A 23,404-nucleotide genomic window follows, 5' to 3' on the forward strand; every position below is an offset into this window, starting at 1 on the left:
AAGATACGTCAATTAATAGCTCTAGAAACGATATGGATTAGATCAGTGTCAAAAGTGATGTTTTTGTTTGAAGAAACGTTACATTTCGTCGGGTGACAAGCAAAATTCACTAAGTACTATAAAAAAATTAAAGTAACAATGCACTTTATTACACTTGTAACACGGTTTATTGTCCAATAATTTCAATGGTGTAAGTTAGTGACTTTTGCTTGTCAGCCGACGATTTGATACTGACATATCTAATCCATATCGTTTCTAGATCTTCTTCTGGTATCTTTAAAGTTCGAATCGTACTTTTTAACCGTTTTTTTGTTACAAGATTGAAGCGATAACATGTCACTTCGTATATGTAAAAAGGTATTACGCCTTTTATAAGTTGATTTCGTAATAACGTGACACTACTTAGTAGCTTGGTGTTTAAGTATGCTAAACAAGTTTTTGGCAGAAACTTAGTTTTTCGTTTAAGCTTTTATCGCGGACTGTACTTTTCTTTCCACAGGCAACTGCAAATAAATGCCGGTTTGTTGTTCTTCCTCGCGTTATCCCGACATTTTGCCACGGGGAGCCTGGGGTCCGCTTGACAACTAATCCCAAGAATTGACGTAGGCGCTAGTTTTTACGAAAGCGACTACCATCTGACCTTCCAACCCAGAGGGGAAACTAAGCGTTATTGGGATTAGTCCGGTTTCCTCACGATGGTTTTCCTTCACCGAAAAGCAACTGGTAAATATTAAATGATATTTCGTACATAAGTTCCGAAAAACTCATTGGTACGAGCCGGGCTTGGAACCCGCGACCTCCAGATTGAAATGTTTGTAATTTGGGATAACCGATTTATGTTAAAAATAAACTTGCCCTAAACATACTAACTAACGAAAACACTTTAAATCAGCGAACACTCATTGACGTAATAGTACAATACTATACATATTAGCATAAAGAGTTAAAGACTTGTACGTAAGAATACGTCACAAGTCTTGTATGTTGTATGTTTGTTGTTCAACAAAGTTTTACAAACCTAGTTAACTTGATGTTTGTTCTGTCAATAGTCAGCACATACATCGGAAACGGTAGCTTTTCACACTTGCACAATACTCTGTATCTTTAGGTATTTCAATAAAAGTAAACAATTTGTAATTTTTCGGGTAGTTATAACATTTATTGATTAAGGCCGAGCCACACCGGCTTGCGTGTGCGTGACGTGCGCGTGTGCGTGCGCTAAAATGTTGGAGCCGCACACGCACACGTCACGCAAGCGGTGTGCCATCTCTCATAAGGATCTGTATACTACAACGCCGCACGCGCACGTGCACGTCACGCACACGCAGCCAGTGTGCACAGGCCTTTAACCAATAAAATACGAAACCACCTGGATCAGTCACTGACTGAACGACCTGACTTTAACCTACATAACAGAATAAATAATAATACTACCGCACAGAAAAGACACTTCCTACAAAACCGAAGTTTGACAGCGATACAAGGACGAATCATGGTATCCGTCTAGCTATTGAGGGTTGTCAAAATCATTATTCTGTGTTCGTGCAAAAGGACGTCAAGTGCCAACCAATTGCTCGGAGCAATGCTGAGCCGAACAAAGCCGAGTTTGCCCGAAGTCAGGTCTCCCCGCTGCTTTGGGTAACGCAACAGAGAAATTAATCGAAAATCAGATCAGATCTAACCTTACTCTTGGCCGCGCAGCCAACTAGTCACGGGGTGTAAACAGTGAACATTATTATATTTAGCCGGATGGTTATTTTGAACGGTCTGTCAAGGCTGTCCGCATTGTTCGGAGTCACTATCATTATGAAAATTGATGCTCTCTGGTGCAATCGGTCGACCAGTTCGATAGATAGAGTTAGACCAAGAAAAGTTTGCAGCGATTTTGATAGCCCACGCAATGCAAGTGTTATTTTAAACGTCGAACTTCTATGAAATTGAGACTTGTAAATAACACTTGCACTGCGGGGGCTATCAAAACCGCTGCAGGCTTTTATTGGTCTAACTCTAAGACATTTAACATAGAGACACAACACTATTGAAGACTGGGGGCAGATTAACTACAAAGCCGAGGCGAGTCGGTCTCACCCACCGAGGGTTCCTACTTTTTAGTATTTGTTGTTATAGCGACAATAGAAATACATCATCTGTGAAAATTTCAATTATCTAGAATACCACGGTAAAATGTGTTAAAATTCACAGTTTTGCGTTAGCCTTACCCCGGCCGGCTACACACGTTAACTTTAAATCGTAGCGATTAATCTGTGCAGTCCGATTTGCGCAGTTTTATCTACCGTGTGTATGACAAATCGTTGTCGATTATCGTAATGCCACGAATATTCGGCAACTATTCGGTATTCGGCCTATTCGGCCACTTTGCCGAATATTCAGTATTCGGCCGAATGTTGCCTATTATTCGGCCGAATACCGAATATCTGTTGCACCTACATAAAAAGAAAAATTACACAACAAGAGAACCAAGAACTAGGTATCTTTAATATTTAAAATGTACTCTTGGAAAGTGTTTAAATACGAAGGCAAGTTTTTGAGCATTTGTTGATTCCAAAATATTTTATTTTTATCATGGGTCATCATAAAAATATATCTTAGCAAACGTTGTGCTTTGTTGGCGAACAGTTTTCGTAATAATTGTGACTCAAAATGTTCGCATGTCATGCCGAATATTCGTTCGCCGAATATTCGGTATTCGGCCGAGAGGGGGGGCCGAATATTAGGTATTCGGTATTCGGCCAAATTCACTATTCGGGGCATCTCTAATTTAAAGTTACGTGTGTAGCCGACATTAGCCCCCTCTTATCTAAATAATTGTAATTTGTAATACCACGGTCTACACTGGCAACAGTGTCAACTGACGATTCGTTGAACGCTATTACAAAGATCTAACAGTTTTGGCAAGATCGTAATCCGTATTCGCCGACGCAGATATAAACAAAATATTAACAAAGCAGTACGGATATGATGGTCGTATTTGTCTACGTGACAGCGTGATAAAACGGTGTCCGTCTCTTTCTATCCCGCAGAGTTAAAAAGTGACAGTTGTTTTATCACGTGGATAAATGTGGATAAAGCGGTCCATAATAGGCTTGCTGGTCTGTCGAAATAATGGGACGTTAAAGAAGTAATTTAAGAAACGTTACATAGAATAAACTGGTTGTTTGGCATCCGTCCAAGCTTATTACTGTGGTATTGTGGGCCTTTTTGAGTGCCACATCGACCAAGCAGTGATCTATTGTGGCAGCCCTAAGCAGTGGTGCAAAATTCTTCCCTTCGGGCAAACTTGGCTCAGCATTGCTTCGAGCGATTATAGTTCGTTTTTTTTAGCATTAGAAATAAGGTAAACAATCTTGATGTGTCTTTTAATTGACATACACATTTTAAAAATGAGTTATGGCAAATATGTAGCAATTATGCATCTAATAATACAATCATTTTTTATTATTCTGCTTTCATAAGTAATAGTTACTGATTTTTAAAAAGCTTTTTTCAATTAAAAGACATGGTAAGATCGCTTACCTTCTTTCAAGTTCTTTCTAATGCTAAAAAAACGAACTATAGTATGGTTGACACAATTTGACATCCCTTTGCGTGCACAACCACAGATACCGTAGCGGCTTGAATTTTGACAACCCTTAATAGCCGAAAGGGATAGTGTCATAAGTTACAAAGGGATAGCATGATTCGACCCTGAATCGCTGTCAAACTTCGGTTTTGTAGGAAGTGTCCTTTCTGTACGGTAGTGCTATTATTTATTCTGTGCCCTAAGTTCAATACTAATGCCCGTTGAATCTAGGAAATTCTTTCGGCCGTAATCTTCTGTACATAATTGGTTGCAATACGTGCCGCCCTAATGGATTCCAAATGGATGCCGTTACAATGAATTCATCCAAATGGATGGCATCCTAATATTAAACATTGTAAGTTTTTGACATTCACGGACCGATTTTGGATTGGAGCCACGCTATTTGGACTGTTGGAAGGCTCGTTAGTGGCCACCTTTAAGTAGGTTCCTTTTTACAAGCTTTTATTTAGTTTCACCTGACCGTTGTCTGTCTGTCTGTAATCAAATCTTGCAAGTTAAATTTGATGCACTTCCCGGTTTCCGATTGAGCTGAAATTTTGCATGCATATGTATAAATTGGATGACAATGCAATATTATGGTACCATCGAGCTGATCTGATGATGGAGACAGGAGGTGGCCATAGGAACTCTGTGATGAAACAGCGCAACCTGATTGTGTTAGGGGTTTTTAGAATTGTCTCGATGAGTATTAGTTGTCTGTCGTAAGAAAAGTACAGTCAGCGATAAAAGCTTGTACCAAAAATGAAATTTTCGCCAAAAACTTATTGACATTAGTGGTCCGATGGAACGGTGAATGTCCATTGCTGCAGGTCTGTCTAAATAATGGGACGTTAAAGAAGTAATTTGTGACGTTATCTATTAAAAGGGACCTTATTGTCGATGGCGCTAACGCCATTATTAACGATGCTCCGATATAAATACAATGCCGCGCGACGCTGTGCGGCGTAAGCGCCATCGACAATAAGGTCCCTTTTCATAGATAATGCCCCATTTAAGAAACGTTATATAGAATAAACTGTTAGTTTGGCACCCGTCCAAGCTTACAATCAGCCGCTGCTTTGTCAACTGTCAGTATTTTTGTCCGCATATAGAACTGACTGAGCGACGTTAAGTTAGCTGCAGATTCAAATAGAAGACACGGACTACGGACTTCTATCAGTGGGAAACACTCCTGACTTCGGGCAAACTCGGTTCCGTTCGGCTCAGCATTGTTCCGGGCAATTATTATGGTTGACACTTGACGTCCCTTTGCGTGCACGACCACAGATAAGATAGTGACTTGAATTTTGACAACCCTAAATAGCCGAAAGGGATATAGTCAGACCGTAAAAAGTCTGCAGCGATTTTGATAGCCCACGCAGTGCAAGTGTCATTTTAAACGTCAAACTTCTATGAAATTATGACGTATACATAACACTTACACTGCGTGGGCTATCAAATCCGCTGCAGACTTTGTTTAGTGCGTCTCTAGTAGACAAAATAAGTATTTACCTATTAGATGACACTTGACAATAAAGCAATATTAGAAATGTGCAGTCGAGCGTGAGTCAGACTCACTTATATTTTGATCCGACCCCTAATGGGTTTTTAAAAACATTTCATTCACGTTCCACATAAACAAATACATTGTTAATATTGGGTAATGTACGAAACCCTTGGAACGCGAGTCTAACTCGCACTTGGCCGGTTTTTTAAAATAACATTTATTTACGGATACAACGGTGTTTTTTCTCGACGAACTCGCCTTATCACGACACGAACTTCAATAGTCTATTTGGATTATTTGTACGTGCGCCCTACCGAATGTCTCCCTGCCTGTCAATGAAGGCACCTTATAAATCTTATAATCGTAATTTGTACCTTTCCACAAAGAAGGTTAAGCTTCAAGGGCGATTGAATTGGAATTCCTGATAGAAACGTCCTTATCGCAGATTACGCATAAGGACCCTTCTCAGTTGGAAAGCCACACACACACACAAACTTGGTCGCGCTTTTATCGTCACAACACACGTCACTCTTGCACTTACATACCTATTACAAGCTTTTATTTAGTTTCACCTGACCGTTGTCTGTGTGTCTGTCTGTCTGTGTGTAATCAAATCTTGCAAGTTAAATTTGATCCACTTCCCGGTTTCCGATTGAGCTGAAATTTTGCATGCATGTATAAATCGGATGACAATGCAATATTATGGTACCATCGAGCTGATCTGATGATGGAGACAGGAGGTGGCCATAGGAATAGGAACTCTGTGATGAAACAACGCATCCTAATTGTGTTAGGGGTTTTTAGAATTGTCTCGATGAGTATTAGTTGTCAATCGTAAGAAAAGTACAGTCAGTGATAAAAGCTTATACCAAAAATGATTTTTTGCCAAAAGCTTATTTTAACGTGCTGGCCACGTTAAAAACGCACCACTGAGGCGCTTAGTTGTCGGCATAATTGTATGAATGACTAGCAACCCGCCCCGGCTTCGCACGGGTTAACAAATTATGCACCTAAACCTTCCTCAAGAATCACTCTATTGATAGGTGAAAACCGCATGAAAATCCGTTCAGTAGTTTTTGAGTTTATCGCGAACAACATACAAACACACAAATAGACAGACGCGGCGGGGGACTTTGTTTTATAAGGTGCAGTGATGTTTGTTTCACAAAAATGCTTCATATTATAACAAAAGCAAATACATTCCTTGACATTTTAAATTGTAATTTTCATATCAACATAAGTCTTAGAGGCCAGTGCATTATGTATGGTCGAAATTACTGGACTTGATGAAAATGCCAAGTCTCCAACCAAAATGAGCATCTTGGCAACATAAGTGAAAATTAACATTAAATATCATACACAATGTAGGCGTAATGGTACCGACCTCAGCTTTCATAATAAATCTCAAAGCTGACTTTTCGTTTGTGAAAATCATCGTGGTCAAATCCACATCACTTATGATCTCACTATTCGCACTGGATCTAATAATAAGGATGTTAAGAGATGGCAATGATGACATAATGATCACTTAGCTTGAACAGCTTACTGTAGAACAATAATCAAATTGTCATAACTCATCACGGAAAAAACCGGCCAAGTGCGAGTGAGTCGCGTTTCTAGGGTTCCGTACATAAGTCCGACTCACGCTTGACTGCACATTTCTAATAGGTTTTCCTGTCATCTACAGGTAAAGAACTACTTAGTGTATACTTACATATTTTTCACAATTTTATACCTAGTAGTTTCGGAGATAAAGGGGGGGAAGCTTGGTCATGTGTTGGCTATTTTCTTAAATAACTTCGAACCTATGTATTTTAAAATTATAAAAACACATGTCCATCTTTGGGTCACTAATTTACATATGTGTACCAAATTTCAACTTAATTGGCCCAGTTAGTTTCCGAGAAAATATTAGGCTGTGAGCTGTGACAGACGGACAGACAGAAAGACGCACGAGTGATCCTATAAGGATTCCGTTTTTTCCTTTTGAGGTACGGAACCCTAAAAATAATCAATAAAATTGTGTAGTAAAGCGGTGGTAGCCTAGCGAGAGCGTGCGACTTTCACTCCGGAGGTCGCGGTTTCAAATCCCGGCTCGTACCAATGAGTTTTTTCGGAACTGTACGAAATATGATTTGATATTTACCAGATGCTTTTCGATGAAGGAAAACATCGTGAGGGAACCGGACTAATACCAATAATGCCTAGTTTTCCCTCTGGGTTGGAAGGTCAGATGGCAGTCGCTTTCGTAAAACATAACGTCAGTTCTTGTGATTAGTCGTCAAGCGGACCACAGGCTCCCATGAGCCGTGGCGAAATGCCGGGCAAAGACATATGTCACTTCGTATAAGATTAATATACTGGAGTCAGTTATGTAACGCTGCCATACATAACCTAAAAATTTTTTATTAAGCTATGAGCTTCATCACATCTGATATTTGAGTAAATCTAAGCATTTCTAGCCTGGGGTGGGGGGGAGGGTGGGATACAGAGACGGCCGCCACCCGCCATCTTTAAAAAAAATCTATTCTGATCCTGGTGGGTACTAGGGCAAGTTTGGTATCATTTGCGTATAAACCAAAGACGTAGAATTCATTGCTGATATTTGTTTTTTTCAGTTTCATAGTAATTTTACAAGAAAAACGTAAAAAGGTGAAAAATTTGGTTGGAGATTTTTGCTACGCGGAGCCAAAACTACAAAAGATAGAAAGTTGAAATTTGCACACTAGATTACATTTATAAAGTGTACAAGAGATAAGAAGCGATTTTGAGAAATTCAACCCCTAAGGGGGTTAAAAAGGGGATGAAAGTTTGTATGGGGTTCAAGTTTTATTTTAAGCTAGGAATTTGAAACTTCGTAAAACGATATATTATTAAAATACGAGAAAACTAATTTCAGCGTTTTTGAAAATTCATCCCCTAAGGTGGTGAAAAAGGGGTTGAAAGTTTGTATGGACATCAAAAAATTTTTCGAACGCGGGACTTGAATCTTTTTATTTGGGGATATTTTTAAAAGACAGGAAAAGTAATTTCAGCGTTTTGTAAAATTCATCCCCTAACAGGGTTAAAAAGGGGTTGAAAGTTTGAATCCATTACAAATCCGAGTAGACACACATTTCTTATTGCCTCCCAGGCTTGAAATGCTTAGACTTACTCAAGGAACATATGTGATGAAGCTCATAGCTTAATAAAAAAATTTTGGGTCAACTTTATAACTGCTTCCGCTAATAAAGTCTAAGAAAAAAACGTGCCTCGGAAATCAAGAAAAAGTCATTCTCGGATAGATGGCGCACACACCTTTGTTTCATATTTAACAATTTTAACACATAGATATCAGTGAATAAACATGGGTCAAAATGATATAAAAATAATAAAATCATTTAATCATAATATTTTTTTTGATAATTTTATACGTGTTTATTTTGAGTTATAGTCGTGTGTCGATAGATGGCAGTAAATTTACAGTGACTACAACATTTACTATGACAGGACCCCTCTATACTATCTATGCTTTTTGTGCCGGGATAAGGCGAGGAAGAAGAAGGGTAGTATGTGAATTATCAGGTATTTGTGATATAAAGATCGATAACTTCCAAGGAAAATAATTCATTTATGGCCAATAACTTGTTTTTAATTACCTAATTACAAGTGTCGTAACGAAAGTGAGAAATTTTATCAAGTTCGTTACAATTTTGTAACCAGTTTTAAAAATGTAGGCCACAGTTGATGAAGTGGTTTATTAGAGCATTTTACAAAAATGACTGTTTTGTCGGGAGGTCGGGACGCGTATGGCAGCTAACCAATAACCTGCAGAAAGTGCAGATCTACCTACCGATCTATTGTATACCGTTGCATTGAAAGTTAAGTTATGATGCTGTGGCCTGGCGCGGACGTCTTGTTTGGCTGGGTGGCAATAAATGTAACAAAACTTCCGTTAGACACAGACATATTAAATATATTAAGAACGGGTCACTCACGTATTTTAAGTCGAAAAACGCTCGACATGTTTCACTCCGTACCGACACCGTCCTGATGACACTCCTCGGTACGGAGTGAAACATGTCGAGCGTTTTTCGACTTAAAATACGTGAGTGACCCGTTCTTAATATATTTAATATGGCAATGAATGTGTTAAGAATCATAAGATCATAGGATATTTCTCAGAAGATCTAGATCGAAGCCTTGAAACCGAAGGACGTCCGCCTGCGCACGCGCGTCATTATGATTTATGCCCTGTAAATCTGGCTGTGATCCAGTGCCGCGTCACGTAATGTCAACGCCTCTGTGACGTCACGACCTTGTTGGTCATCTTATTCCTGTCATTCTTTGTCTTGTGGTTTAGTGGTCGTTTGCTAGGAGCGTAGAAGGTAGGATCCTATAGAAGTGGTATACGCGAGCCTCCGTGAGCAAGGCCCCTACGTTTTCTGTTCTCTTTGACGGCGCAGCAACTAGTATCATTTCTCTCTCCTCGCTCTTTTAAAAATGCCGTTTGTCAAAAAAGGACAACCATACTGTTGACAAGATGGACTTCAAATCCAGGTGTCCCCTGTTTAGGTAGACCCAGGTTGTGTATGTGTGCGTAAAAGCGTATATGTGTGCTCTTTTAGGGATGTGAAAAGTCGATTAATTGAAGCTTCAATATCTTCGTTAAACATAAACATAATTTTATTGAAATGCTAATGGATAATGAATATATTATAATGTAATAAAATAATTCAATTATTGCGGAACACCTATTTTAGTAGGTATTTATGTATTTTAATTAAATATCTGAACTTTCCCTTGGTTCCCTCCTGGGGCGTGACTGTAAAATTCTGATCTGATAACCACAATAAAGAATAAAAGCGTTTTTGTTCATTTTAGGTATCGTTAAACCCTTGAAGTAAAATTAAAATTGCAAGAAATGTCGATAGTTTATCGATATAACTTTATCGACATAGCTACAGCAAGGTGGGCCTCATTGTTAATCGTACACTAAACAAAAGTGGCAACAGTGACAGCTCGCTTGGAAGGTATCTCTTTATATTATAAATCTATGTCCGTGAGGGACCAAAAACATACGCAATGCGACACTATGATTGGTCGAATTTATTTGTTGCCCACCATAATACATATTACATACTAAAGTGTAATTCTATGGAACTTCCTAACTATGTAAACAATCACTAGTAAATTCATGATTCAGAGACAATTTCAATATGGCGGTTTGTTTACATAGTTCGCAAGTTCCATAGAATCACACTTTAAATAGTAAATTTACGGTGGGGAATAAAATAAATGTGAGACCCCGCAGCGCTCCATCACCACCACAAGGCAGAGAGGGCTTTCGTTTGTTTGTGGTTTTAGCCGGTAGTCCTACCACTGGTTAGTGCGTCATCCCAACTGAGACATTTGGCTGTGTACTTATTACTTGCGTCCCTTACCTCGGTCAATAGACATTCCATAGCCAAATAATTCTAGCTCTTATTGACAGTGCCAAATTATTAATTCTATGTACTGATTCCTCATCTCACCCGGCAGGGGGCAAAAAAATGATGTTTCGCCACAGGTGTGTTTTCGGCCAAAAAACTGCCGAATATTTCGGCAGCGGCGAAACTTAGAAAATTACACTTTCGAATTACATTCGGCTAGTTTTCTATAATACTGAGTGACTTTTAATTAGTCTAAATTTTCTTAATATAGAGATAGGAACAGGCGGGTCAGTGTATGAAATTCCTTGTGCTCAGCGTCCTTTCTTTAGACACAATCTTACTTGTGGAGGCTTTTTAGGGTTCCGCACCCAAAGGGTAAAACGGGACCCTATTACTAAGACTTCGCTATCCGTCCGTCCGTCCGTCCGTCCGTCCGTCCGTCCGTCTGTCACCAGGCTGTATCTCACGAACCGTGATAGCTAGACAGTTGAAATTTTCACAGATGATGTATTTCTGTTGCCGCTATAACAACAAATACTAAAAACAGAATAAAATAAAGATTTAAATGGGGCTCCCATACAACAAACGTGATTTTTGACCAAAGTTAAGCAACGTCGGGAGTGGTCAGTACTTGGATGGGTGACCGTTTTTTTTTGCTTTTTTTTTGCATTATGGTACGGAACCCTTCGTGCGCGAGTCCGACTCGCACTTGTCCGGTTTTTTTATGACTTATGAAGATTATTGTACAGTCGACGCCAAAGATATGTTTACACTGTTGCACCTTACTCCTTTGTAATAAGGCGAAAAATGTAACCATATCTGTGACGTCGACTGTGCCCTAGTGTTACAGTTAGGCCAAGACAAGTCCGCAACGATTTTGATAGCACACTCTGCACACTTGTGCTTTTTTTTATTATAGGACATTAGGCTGGTTCAAAAAACATTTTTTTTTATTTTCCGACGGGCCACCCCCTTATTTTGTTACACTTATTATGCTGATAAAATACACCAAGTTTCGTAATTTTATCTCAACTACAAGGGGGTGCTCAACCACTTTGAAAATTTTGTATGTTGTATGAAAACCAAAAAAAACAAGTATTTATTATTCAAAATTTTATTTAAGTATCTGTTTTCACATTATTTGCACATGTGATTTATAAGTTTTTAAGTAGAAAAACATTTTTATTTCAATTTTTTATAATTTTTCAAAAGTAACATTTTTTGAATTTCACCTAAAAAAATCATAAAAAATAGAAATAAAAATGGTTTTTCACCAAATAACTTTTAAATCACACTTTCAAATAATGTGAAAACTACTACTTACATAAAACTCAAAAAAATAATAACTTAATTTTTTTGGATTTCATACAACTTTGAAAAATTTCAAAGTGTTTGAGCACCCCCTTGTAGTTGAGATAAGATTACAAAACTTGGCATATTTAGTCAATAAAACAAGTGTAACAAAATGGGAGGGTGCCGCTTCTTCTAGCTAGAGTTTGAATTTTTCCCATACAAACGTGAACCACCCTAATAGGACATTTTTACACAAATTGACTAAGCCCCACGGTAAGCTCAAGAAGGCTTGTGTTGTGGGTACTCAGACAACGATATATATAATATATAAATACTTAAGTACATAGAAAACAACCACGACTCTAGAACAAATATCTGTATTATAATACAAATAAATGCCCTTACCAGGATTCGAACCCGGGACCATCGGCTTCATAGGCAGGGTCACTACCCACTAGGCCAGACCGGTCGTCAATTTATACGTCATAATTTCATAGAACTTTGACGTTAAAAATAACATTTGCACTGCGCGTGCTATCAAAATCGTCGCAGACTTATCTTGATCTAACTCTATTACTAAAATATTTTGTCTATGGTCAACGATCGGTGTGAAAACAAAAGTGAGAATGAGACAGTGAAAGTGGCTCACCGCAATAAGGAAGGCCGAATATTGCATAAATGCTAGAACTTCCGTTATCTGCGTCCTTCGCTCGACTCACACTTCATAAGTGACGTTACACGGCAAAAGGTACCTAATGGCGGCTGGCGCTTACGTCACATAGCGCCGCAATAATATTGGAGCGGCGTCAATAATAGCGTAAGTGCCAACGGCCATAAGGTACCTTTACCCGTGGGACGTCACATATTATGTAACAAACAATGTGCTAAAATAATGCTAAATAAACGTGTCACATGCGTATATTAGATGATTTAGACAAGGTTTTTTTAGGGTTCCGTACCCAAAGGGTAAAACGGGACCCTATTACTAAGACTTCGCTGTCCGTCCGTCCGTCCGTCCGTCTGTCACCAGGCTGTATCTCACGAACCGTGATAGCTAGACAGTTGAAATTTTCACAGATGATGTATTTCTGTTGCCGCTATAACAACAAATACTAAAAACAGAATAAAATAATGATTTAAATAGGGCTCCCATACAACAAACGTGATTTTTGACCAAAGTTAAGCAACGTCGGGAGGGGTCAGTACTTGGATGGGTGACCGTTTTTTTTTTGCTTTTTTTTTTTGCATTATGGTTATATTGGTTTTTTTACATACATATTTGAAAGAAATATGACCAAATAAGGCCGCGTGCGTCTAGTCCGCGGCGTAAGAGTTTGACAGCTATATTCCATCTTTAAGATACGTCAAATAATAAATATGGAAACGATGTAGATTAGATATGTCAGTGTCAAAAGTGACGTATTTGTTTGAAGAAATGTCGCTTTCGACACTGGTTTGACACTGACATATCCATATCTTTTCTAGATCTATTAACTGACGTATCTTAAAGTTCAAATTGGGGCGTGAATCGAGCACCAAGCGTTTCCAACGCAGGTACAAGATAGGTAGATAGATACAGAATTACAGACTATGTAGTCTGTAGACAGGGACCCGGTGTAGGGACCCGGGTATGTCCTTAAACTACGTCCAGGACCCGGGTATGTCCTTAAACCACGTCCAAGACTACCGGCGGACGGGCAGCAGCGTCCCTCAAATTCGGTGTACTCGACTGTGATCGCCAACCCGCCTGCCAAGCGTGGCGATTATGGCATCCACCCCCCAAAAAAGGGGGAGGCCTATGTTCAGCAGTGGACGTCTTATGGTTGAGATGATGATGAGTCTGTAGATCGATTCTCTTCATTGGCACCCCTTAGTAAAAGATAATAAATATTGATTTAGGAAAAACAATTTATTTAAACAAAGACAAACAACTGGCAGTCTTATCGCTAAAGAGCGAGGTCTTCCACGCTAAAGCGCGATCTCTTCCAGACAACCGTTGGTCAGCGTATACAGAGAATCTAATGAGATCTGAGAATAGTCTGTCTGTATGTCACAAGCTTTTACGAGTAGCAGTAAAACCGTAAATTAATTACGATAATCACCGGTAAAACCCGTGATTAGATATAATTATTTAATTTATTATGTTAATATAATCTTAATGATCTGATTATCGGTTGTATCTCACTAAATTAGTATTTAATGATTGGAAACCTCTTCCTTAGAAGTCGGTTTAAAATATTTTATAATTTAAGTTTAAAGCTTGGCAAAAAAGAGTAGAAATTAAAAAGTGGCAACACAGTAGTCTGTGGCCATGAGTAAGCCCATTCATAATTAAAAAAAAAAAAGTAGTGTCGTCCCGTTTTCTCATATAAAAGGTTTGAAAGGGATGACACTACAGTGTTGCCACTTTTTAATTTCTACTCTTTTTTGCCATGCTGTATATGAAAGTACATTTGCCATCGTATATATCCTGATGGCGACTCGGCCAAAGGTGTGGTGCCATCTTTTCGAGCCATAGCGCCATACTTTTGGCCTACTCTCGACTAGATGGCGATACTTTTTGACATTTAACAAATTTAACACATAACAGTGAAAAAATAAAGATCAAAATCAAATGGCGTTCTAAAAGTTGTTTATGATTTGTGTCGAAAGATGGCAGTAAATGTACAGACTACATAATTTACTTTGACAATATGATATCACAAGAAGTCTTGAAAATAGTCCAAATTTAAAGCAAATTTTTATCTTATCGTGCGTTATGAAACTATATAGATAGGTGTATGATAGCGATAGCGACATAACCTCCAAGTCGGCCACATGCTGCCACATATGCGCACGCGTCACTTATCAGCAGACAGAACTATTCGTGGCAAAAATTAGTGAGTAAATGTGACGTCCCACGGAAGGTACCTTATGGCGCTTGGCGCTTACGCTATTATTAACGCCGCTCCAATATTATTGCGGCGCTATGTGACGTAAGCGCCAGCCGCCATTAGGTACCTTTTGCCGTGGAACGTCACAAATGACTTGCAGGAATGCCCACTGTCATCTCATGGTGGGAATATTTAGAGTTGCAGTTACAATGTGCAACATTATTTCCCAAGTGTGACAAATAATTAGTACGAGTGGACAGTCAACAGCAGAAATAGGTACGCAGATGAGGGGTTCAAAATTATCTGAACTCAACTCACGTCTATAGTTCGTTTTTTTTAGCATTAGAAAGAACTCCACAGAAGCAAGCGTGCAGTTTTTAACAGGCTCTTTAATTGTTAATAATTATTGAATTATCTAATTATCAATACATATAATTTACTTCAAATTATTACCGCTAAAAGTGCCGGATTTGGAACCACAAGCTTACTTCTGCGAAGTTCTTTCTAATGCTAAAAAAAACGGACTATAATTTATCCGCCAAATCCTCCTATTTGTACTAAGAAATTCTCAATAGGGTATTTGACTACTAGTCAAATCAGTTCCTTTTTTGGAACTGTCAAAACGATTTTGCTACTATGGAATTTATATGAAACACTAGCATGTGACGTCACAATCAAATTACCTACTCTTTATTGTTTCATACGGGTTTTAAATTAAAGGCCGAGCCACACCGGCTTGCGTGTGCGTGACGTGCGCGTGCGCTAAAATGTTGGAGCCGCACACGCACACGTCACGCATGCGGTGTGACATCTCTCATAAGGATCTGTATACTACAACGCCGCACGCGCACGGGCACGTCACGCACACGCAGCCGATGTGCACAGGCCTTAATAGTCAAATACTCAATTCAAGCCTCATTATCACTTTATAGTGCTAGAAATTATGCTTAGGGAAAAATATAAAAACTTGTTATATGGCTTGGAGGATATAACCAAATGGAGACACCTTGTCTGTAATTTTCTGTACGACACAGTCTGCCGATTTTTACGGGGGAGGGGCACATCAAATGTATACGTAACGTAAAAGTAGCCTTGTCAGTTAAATGTCAGTCCATACAATGTGTCATATACATTGTATGGACCAGTGGTGGGCAAACTTTCTTCATGAGAGGCCAAAACTTGAAGGAATTTCAGAGGAGGGCCAGATTTACAGCAAAAATGTATTTTTATTATATTGCTGGCCAAATTATAATTTTTATTTTAATGACTGGCGGCGGGCCAGATAGTGCCCTTTCGCGGGCCGGACCTGGCCCGCGGGCCGTACTTTGCCCACCACTGGTATGGACCATTGGTCGTAGAGTTTATAAATTTTTTCGCAGTAAATCACAAATCACATACACATTTACAAATAGTATGTAAATAAGAATTCTAATTTCAAATGGCCTGACAGTTTGTCAATAAGCACCTTTGTCAATAAGAAAAAAAATCAGTTCAATATAACTCTTACAAATAGGACAAATGAACTAACACAATTTTCATCAGAGCTCGCGCACAAAATGAAAGTCATTTATCATTCTGTCACCTCACCTTGCAACTATTTGACATACACTATACACACAAATTATACTTTTATTCACTCATTCATGCCAACTTGGACAAATTACTCTGTAAATACACAATAATACATTACACACACACACAAAATCTTTTTTCATCCCTTTTTTCTTTCTTTGAATTTCATAATTTCCTTAATTATTACCTATTAGTTTTTTTCTTAATCTTTTGCCTACGAATTGTGAACCTTGCTGCCACGTCACAGGCATAGCCTATAGTTCGTTTTTTTTAGCATTAGAAATAACTTGCAAGAAGGTAAGCAATCTTGTCGCGTCTTTTAATTGAAAAACGCTTTTTAAAAATCTAAAACTATTACTTATGAAAGCAGAAGAATATAAATGATCGTATTAAATTCATAATTGTTACATATTTGCCGTAACTTATTTTTAAAATGTGTTTTTCAATTAAAAGACACATCAAGATTGTTTACCTTATTTCTAATGCTAAAAAAAAAACGAAATATAGTGTGGGGCCACAGGATATTGATATTTATTGTTAATAAGGTTTTCTCAAATATAAATATTATTCTTCTTCAAAAAAATAAGTTAATAGCTAACTTTGTACAAACTTTGACTGCATGGAACACAATATTTGTGTCGCTTAACTTCAAACTCGGGTTAATCCATTGGACCCTCTCAGCAAATATCTACCCTATTACGTTTTCTTAATACCAAAATCGCATAATCTGACAGATGGATTTACCCGAGTTTGAAGTTAAGCGACTCATTTGACAATAAACATCAAGCTCCTATGAAAATATGATGCTTATAGTGCCACTTCCACATTTTGCTACTGCAAAGTCAATGCAGAGTCCGCTTAGATTAGATGGACTATGTTAACTATCCACCTAACCTAAAGTAGTATTTTCATTGCATTTTTAGGTTAGGATTTAAATTATTTACAAAAAGCATTTTGCTTTAAGATAGATATACCTGGACAATAATATTATCCTCTAGCCGCCCAGAGACCCATAAAAAGGGTCCCTTGTTCCGTTCTAATTTGAACTTTGTGTTGACAAAATAAAATTTCATTTTGCTTGGCAAGGTTTGACGTATGGGCGGCTAGAGGTTATAGTTATTTTGCACTTACTAAACATGACATAACCTTGAATTGCATTATTATTGAAACACATCTTAAATTTCAATACCATGCTGCATTTAAATTAAACATGGGTGCAAAGGTTATATTTCTTCTTATTTGAGATTGTTTGCTAAATATCCAAAATATATATTACATAGTCTGTATCTTTAGGTATTTAAATAAAAGTAAACAAAATCCACCCTCAAATGACTCCTTAAAGCCAGTTGAGGGTAGATTCAAACATTACATGATCAAATAATGTAGGTTAAAGACGTTAAAGTCAGTTCAGTTATCACTGTTATCAGACCCAGGCCGTTTTGTATTTGGTTGGATAATTTTAGATTTTATGCCAAGTTTTCAAGGATCAGTAAAGCAGGCCACTGTAGAACCTTCCAAATGGATGCCGTTACAATGGATTCATCCAAATGGACGGTATCCTAATATTAAACATTGTACGTTTTTGACATTCACGGAGCGATTTTGGATTGCAGCCACGCTATATGGACTGTTGGAAGGCTCATCAGTGGCCACTTTAAGATTTTTAATGTTTTCAAGGAAAAGGCAACTTATTGTAGGTAGTCAATAGGACATTGATACCATTTGTATGCAATTAGAATTCACCCTTATTGCCAACAGATATGGTTCATTTTGAATCAAAACATCACATTTTATTCTATGTAAGGGGAATTACCACAGCGCATATGTTAACTTTGCACTGACTTGTACAAACAGCAACAGTCCTAACTGTACATCGGTGGACCTTATTACAGAAGGCATAAGGTCCGCCAATGTACAGTTAACAGTGTGGCCGATGGTACAGAACAAAGTGTGAGAGTCATAACTTATCTCAAGGAATTCTTGTATATATATATATATATATATCGGGGATCTCGGAAACGGATCTTTTCAATGAAATTTGCTACATGGGGGTTTTCGGGGGCGAAAAATCGATCTAGGTAGGTGTTATCTCTGGGAAAACGCGCATTTTTGCGTTTTTATACGTTTTCCGAGCAAAGCTTGGCCACCCAGATATTTTTCAAACAAATTTGATATGAATGATGACATTGCCACAGAATAAATAATAGTACTACCGTACAGAAAGGAAACTTCCTACAAAACCGAAGCTTGACAGCAGTTTAGAGTCGAATCATGCTATCCCTTTCTAACATATGGCACTATCCCTTTCAGCTATTTAGGGTTGTCCAAATTAAAGTGATTATCTTATCTGTGGTCGTGCACGCAAAAGGAAGTCAAGTGGTGTTAACCCTAAAAATTGCTCGGAGCAATGCTGAGCCGAGCGGAGCAGAGTTTGGCCAAAGTCAGGAGTTTCGCACCCCTGACATTGCCACTGCAAATGCCATGTAGATTTAGCTTTCTGCCTCTATCATTTACGTTTTTGTTGACAGCAGTAGCACCTTCAGTTTGTGAATACCATTGTTAAGAGTAGCAATAACAACAATGCTGCTTATTTTATAATTGAAAGAAAGGTCTAGCAGAGTCTTGTCAACAGACATTGGCAAATTCATCCTGTACTAAGTTGCAGGGAGTAAAAGCCAGAATTAAAAAAAAAAAAGGGTTACACTATGGACTGCAGACAGCTGTTGGGAAACATTAAATTGGGATAAATGGAGAAAAATTGTAACACTATGGCACCCTAGAGGACATAAAAGCCTTAAGGCTTAAGCCTTAAGGTTGACTGGTAGAGAATGCCTTATGGCATTAAGTCCGCCTTTTGTACTATAAGATTTTTCTTTTGTGTAATAAAGATTAAATAAATAAATAAAAGAAACAGAGGTAGCCAATTTAAAAGACGGTCCGATGAAATCAAAGACATGGCTGGAAGGACTAAAATATGGACCAGATTACTACAAAATAAGGAAGAGTGGAGAAGGTCGGGGGAGGCCTTTGCCCAAAGGCACACAGAATTGGTCATCGTAAATTAAGGAAACCGATAGTTATAGTATAAAATTATTTCCGATATAAGGTTATAAAAAAATAAATATATTGGGAAAGATTATCACATCTAACTCTCAGTCATGAAATGAATAAACGCTATACTGTCATAAAACTACAAGGCTTCTAACATCTACTACTACTAAAGACTTTAACGGCCTTTTATATTCAGAACGGCAGAATAATAGTTACAATAACATTGTTATGATTGTGAATATTATGATTACTGCGCCGATAATCTATAAGTGCATTTAATAACAAGTTAAGGCCCTTTGGTAACAATGATTCATATTTCACTGTGTCCATGGTGGTAATAGTACAAGGTTCATAATTGTATGGCTATAGCCACAACTGAACTGAAACTAAATTGTTTTGTTCAACTTTTAACCTTTCATAGCCTTCTGAGATTATGAGATGCGAATCAGTATTTTATTCTAGAAAAAAGTTCTACATTTTAGTCAAACATCAAATAAATTTTAGTACATAATGACAGCCGGCTTTCAAAAGTAGTAAATAGTATGAAATGTTTGCGTTGCACAAGTATTGTACAGTTCGGCAATCATGAAATAAAGGTTTAAGTCTTATCAGAACTGCATTGTTCAATTTGTGGTTAGGATTTGCCAGTTGCATAATACCTGCATAACAACATGTTTGTTTACATGTTACTGACCTGCCAGGGGTTGACCTTTGGGATGGGTGCTTCTACAAACTTCTTAGGCTGGTCATCGTCTTCCTGCTGCGGTTGGTCAGGGTTCGGCGGCGCCTGGGGGTCTGTGGGCGGCTGAGGCCCTGCCTTGTGCGGCCGCGGCGGCGCCCGGCGCTCCCGCTCGCGCCGCGGCTTGCCCGGCCTCCGCCCGTGCGCTATCACGGGCACGAAGCCCTCCTCCTCCTCCACCTCCACCTGCCGCACCACCACCTCCGGCACCTCCCCCGGCGGAGGCGCCTCAATGTTCTCCTTATTACTTTCGGCTCCCCGAAAGTTTAGCACGGATGCGTACGAGGGCCCGGCGCCCTCGACGGACACGCGCGCGGCCATGCCGCCGCAGCCGCTGCCCTCGTTATATAAGCCCGGGCGCGCGCTCCGCGCCGAACGACGATCACGAGCGCGCCTCCATGCTGCTCAACACGACGGCATGCTGCCGTCTGTACCGCAGATCGCGACCCGATTCCCCCACAGGACGTGACCCGATCGAACCCGCGGTGAAGGTCGAGATTTACTTTAACCACACGCGAGACTCTCGAGCGCGACACAACAGCACACTGCTTGGAAATATTCAAGAAATCCTTGCGGCGCACCAGACTGACCCTGGATGGCCCGTATTTACATCGAAAAAATGCACTTCCGCCGTCGAGTTCCAACTTTTTTTCGACACTGAACGGTCCGCACGCACTTTATCTATCGATACCGAGTATAATTCACTTTGAAATCGGCTATTTAGAACAATAATTCACTAAAGAACCATATTTTGTTCATAATTCACACATGTGGTCGGACGCCCAAAAAGGGATTTTTCCGCAACACACACGGAACTTGCGGAAGGCTGTGACTTCTAATCTTACACCGACGACATTTCATCGCTAGATGGCGTTAAAACACAAAATATTATAGCTACGTTCATTTTATCTTGCATTAATAATTTATTTGTGTCGCTATACGTTAATTTGAAGTCCTATGTTTACCATCATATTCATTACAAAGCTATTTATTGTTTACTTGCGCATCAAAACCAAATATATATAAAACATCAATAAATGTCCTTCATCATTTTGTGAAAAATCTTGGATTAGAACGCAGCACATAGAAAATCATTTTGGACCGATCATTCAATAGAGCAAAATGCGCAAATTATGGTGAAATACCTAACTATTTAGATTTAATTAATTATCTTCTACGTACTAAACACATAAAATAAAATACCTTTAGTCATCATAAGTCTTTTATTTAAATATTTCAATATATTCATGTCGTGTGATTTGAATTGTCTATGGTAGTCATGAAAGAGCGCCCAATACCTACTCAAAAAAATATATTCATTTCAAATTATTTAAATGAAACTATTTTTTACTATGTAAATAGATTCTGAACTTATGTAGGAATTTAACTATATTAATATCCTTTAGGAAATATTAACTGCTGTAGGTATTAGTAGGGCAGTACATACCCAAAAAATAACGACAGCTACTGCAATAGTGGTAAACGTCTTTGCAAGAACTCATCAAGTAGGGTAAAGGTGCACATATCCAACAACAAAATAAACAAAGAACTATAGCACATAAATGCGTACACATAGTTATTTTACAAACTACCACGCTCATGCCTGAGTACCCACATTCGGGGCAGACGATGGGACAAGGGCCGAAACCAAGATGTCGCAGTCGAGGTGGCGGTGGCATGGCATTATCTACATATAAGTCGAAAGCCGCGTTGTAATTCGGAGGCGGGCAATGTGGCACAAAGGATGGTGATGGTATAAACGTTCCCATCAATCTTGGTCTTCTCCTGACTGTCATTTGTCGCAAGACGTAAGAATAAGATGGAGGCGCACTTGTCAAAGAATCAGGGGGTGACAGATCGCCTGGTCTGGGACCAGCATTATTCTGCTTTACGTTCTGACCAAACACACTATACTGTGATTTAGCCATCATATTGCTTAAAACTGAAATATTCACTGTGTCGCTATTGGTCAAACGGGATAAAGCTTGGATGAACAAAGATTGAGGTACATTCTCGGCTTGGCGAAATGTCGCTGAATTTAATGATTTTAATGGCTGGGAAGAAATCGGAGATTGAATCTTAAGAGCACATCTCCGTGACTCATGTGTGGCGGGTATTACCACAGACGGGGGTGCACTGATTAAAAGAAGAGGCACAGAATAATTCGGAGTGGTCACAGAAGCTCTTTCTTCATTAATTGTCTCGGGGCTTGAGTGACTGGTTGTACTTCTTGGAGATTGGACATCTGACGCTGCTTCTAAAGAATGCGAGGCAATTTCACGAGAAGTTACAGAGTCTGTGTTCGGTATTTGGAGTTCTATGTTTGGGGGTATAGGACGGTCAATACCGTCGTCTCGACTGCTTTTTGAAGTATTTGTCTCCATTGTTCTGCAATAATAAAAGTTATTAAATAGGTATTGATAAGAATAGTAGCCGTGGAAAATATATTTAGGTATTTGAACATGGTATAATAATATACTCCGCCTGGTACTCTCTTCCCGTCTTTTCTAGGTCACCTGACTGACACAAGCCTACGTCATCATGCGACAGCGCTATATGATAATATGCTATAGCGCTATATATAGCGGCCATGTTATTGTGACGTAGGCCTGTGTCACTCTGGGAAGAGAAGACCATGTTTTATTAGACTATGTATTTGAAGGTAGGATTCAATTTGGTATTAAATACTCTAGTAGTAGGTACCTAGTGGGTAGTTGTAGCCATGTGGTAGTAGTTTTAGGCTTAAACTAATAATCTATGGTTTTAGGTATTTATGCTGAATATTCAGCTTCAAGAACTAAAATACGTACGCATTTCGAAGTTGGATCAGAAAGATTTATAGCTATCAATTTCGAGAGTAGAATCGTTAAAGAAAAGATAAATATTTACTTAATTGTAATTGTTTACAAATGAAATGGGTAATGACATATCTATAATTATGACATTTACCTAGTCAAATAATATGACAAAACATTTCAAAAGAAATAGGCTGAAACACAAATTTGCCTTCGGCTCTGTGAAATGTCAGAAAATAAAATCTTTTTCTTTGTCTCTTGTAAAGCTAAATACATGGAACAAGATTGCTTTCGTAAATTTAACTTCAAAAATAATTTCCTTTAAAAGTTGGAAAGAGTAACTTGTTAGTTGCTTTAATTATGGAAATATTTCGTTAGAAAAATTAATTATTGATTATTTTTTATATATTTGCATACATAATTATACTGCGTCAAGCAGATCTTGTCAGTAGAAAAAGGCGGCAAATTTGAAAAATGTAGGCGCGAAGGGTTATCGTCCCATATAAAATTTGAATTTCGCGCCTTTTTCTACTGACAAGATTTGCTTGACCGTCTATATTTGAATTTTCTATTTTGTCACCTG

At 38.6% G+C, this 23,404-nt stretch overlaps 2 protein-coding genes across 2 annotated transcripts in view; both read right to left on the reverse strand.

Moving 5' to 3' along the window:
- Window positions 1-20,857, reverse strand: part of LOC134677469 (la-related protein 1) — a 175,157-nt gene extending 154,300 nt beyond the window's left edge. Inside the window, exon 1 of the mRNA XM_063535951.1 lies at window positions 19,982-20,857. Within this exon, the coding sequence (XP_063392021.1) occupies window positions 19,982-20,347 (366 nt within the window). The 5' untranslated portion in view covers window positions 20,348-20,857. The remainder of the gene's footprint in view (window positions 1-19,981) is intronic.
- Window positions 20,858-21,248: 391 nt separating this feature from the next.
- LOC134677723 (uncharacterized) lies at window positions 21,249-22,969 on the reverse strand. Its single transcript, XM_063536186.1, has 2 exons — window positions 22,837-22,969; window positions 21,249-22,414 (listed from the first exon to the last, which is right to left on the reverse strand). Exon 2 carries the CDS (start codon window positions 22,408-22,410, stop codon window positions 21,439-21,441), a length of 972 nt encoding a protein of 323 aa, XP_063392256.1. The 5' UTR covers window positions 22,411-22,414; window positions 22,837-22,969; the 3' UTR covers window positions 21,249-21,438.
- Between the last annotated feature and the right edge of the window lie 435 nt (window positions 22,970-23,404).

The sequence above is a fragment of the Cydia fagiglandana genome, chromosome 26, assembly GCF_963556715.1.
Source record: "Cydia fagiglandana chromosome 26, ilCydFagi1.1, whole genome shotgun sequence".
Taxonomy (NCBI): domain Eukaryota; kingdom Metazoa; phylum Arthropoda; class Insecta; order Lepidoptera; family Tortricidae; genus Cydia; species Cydia fagiglandana.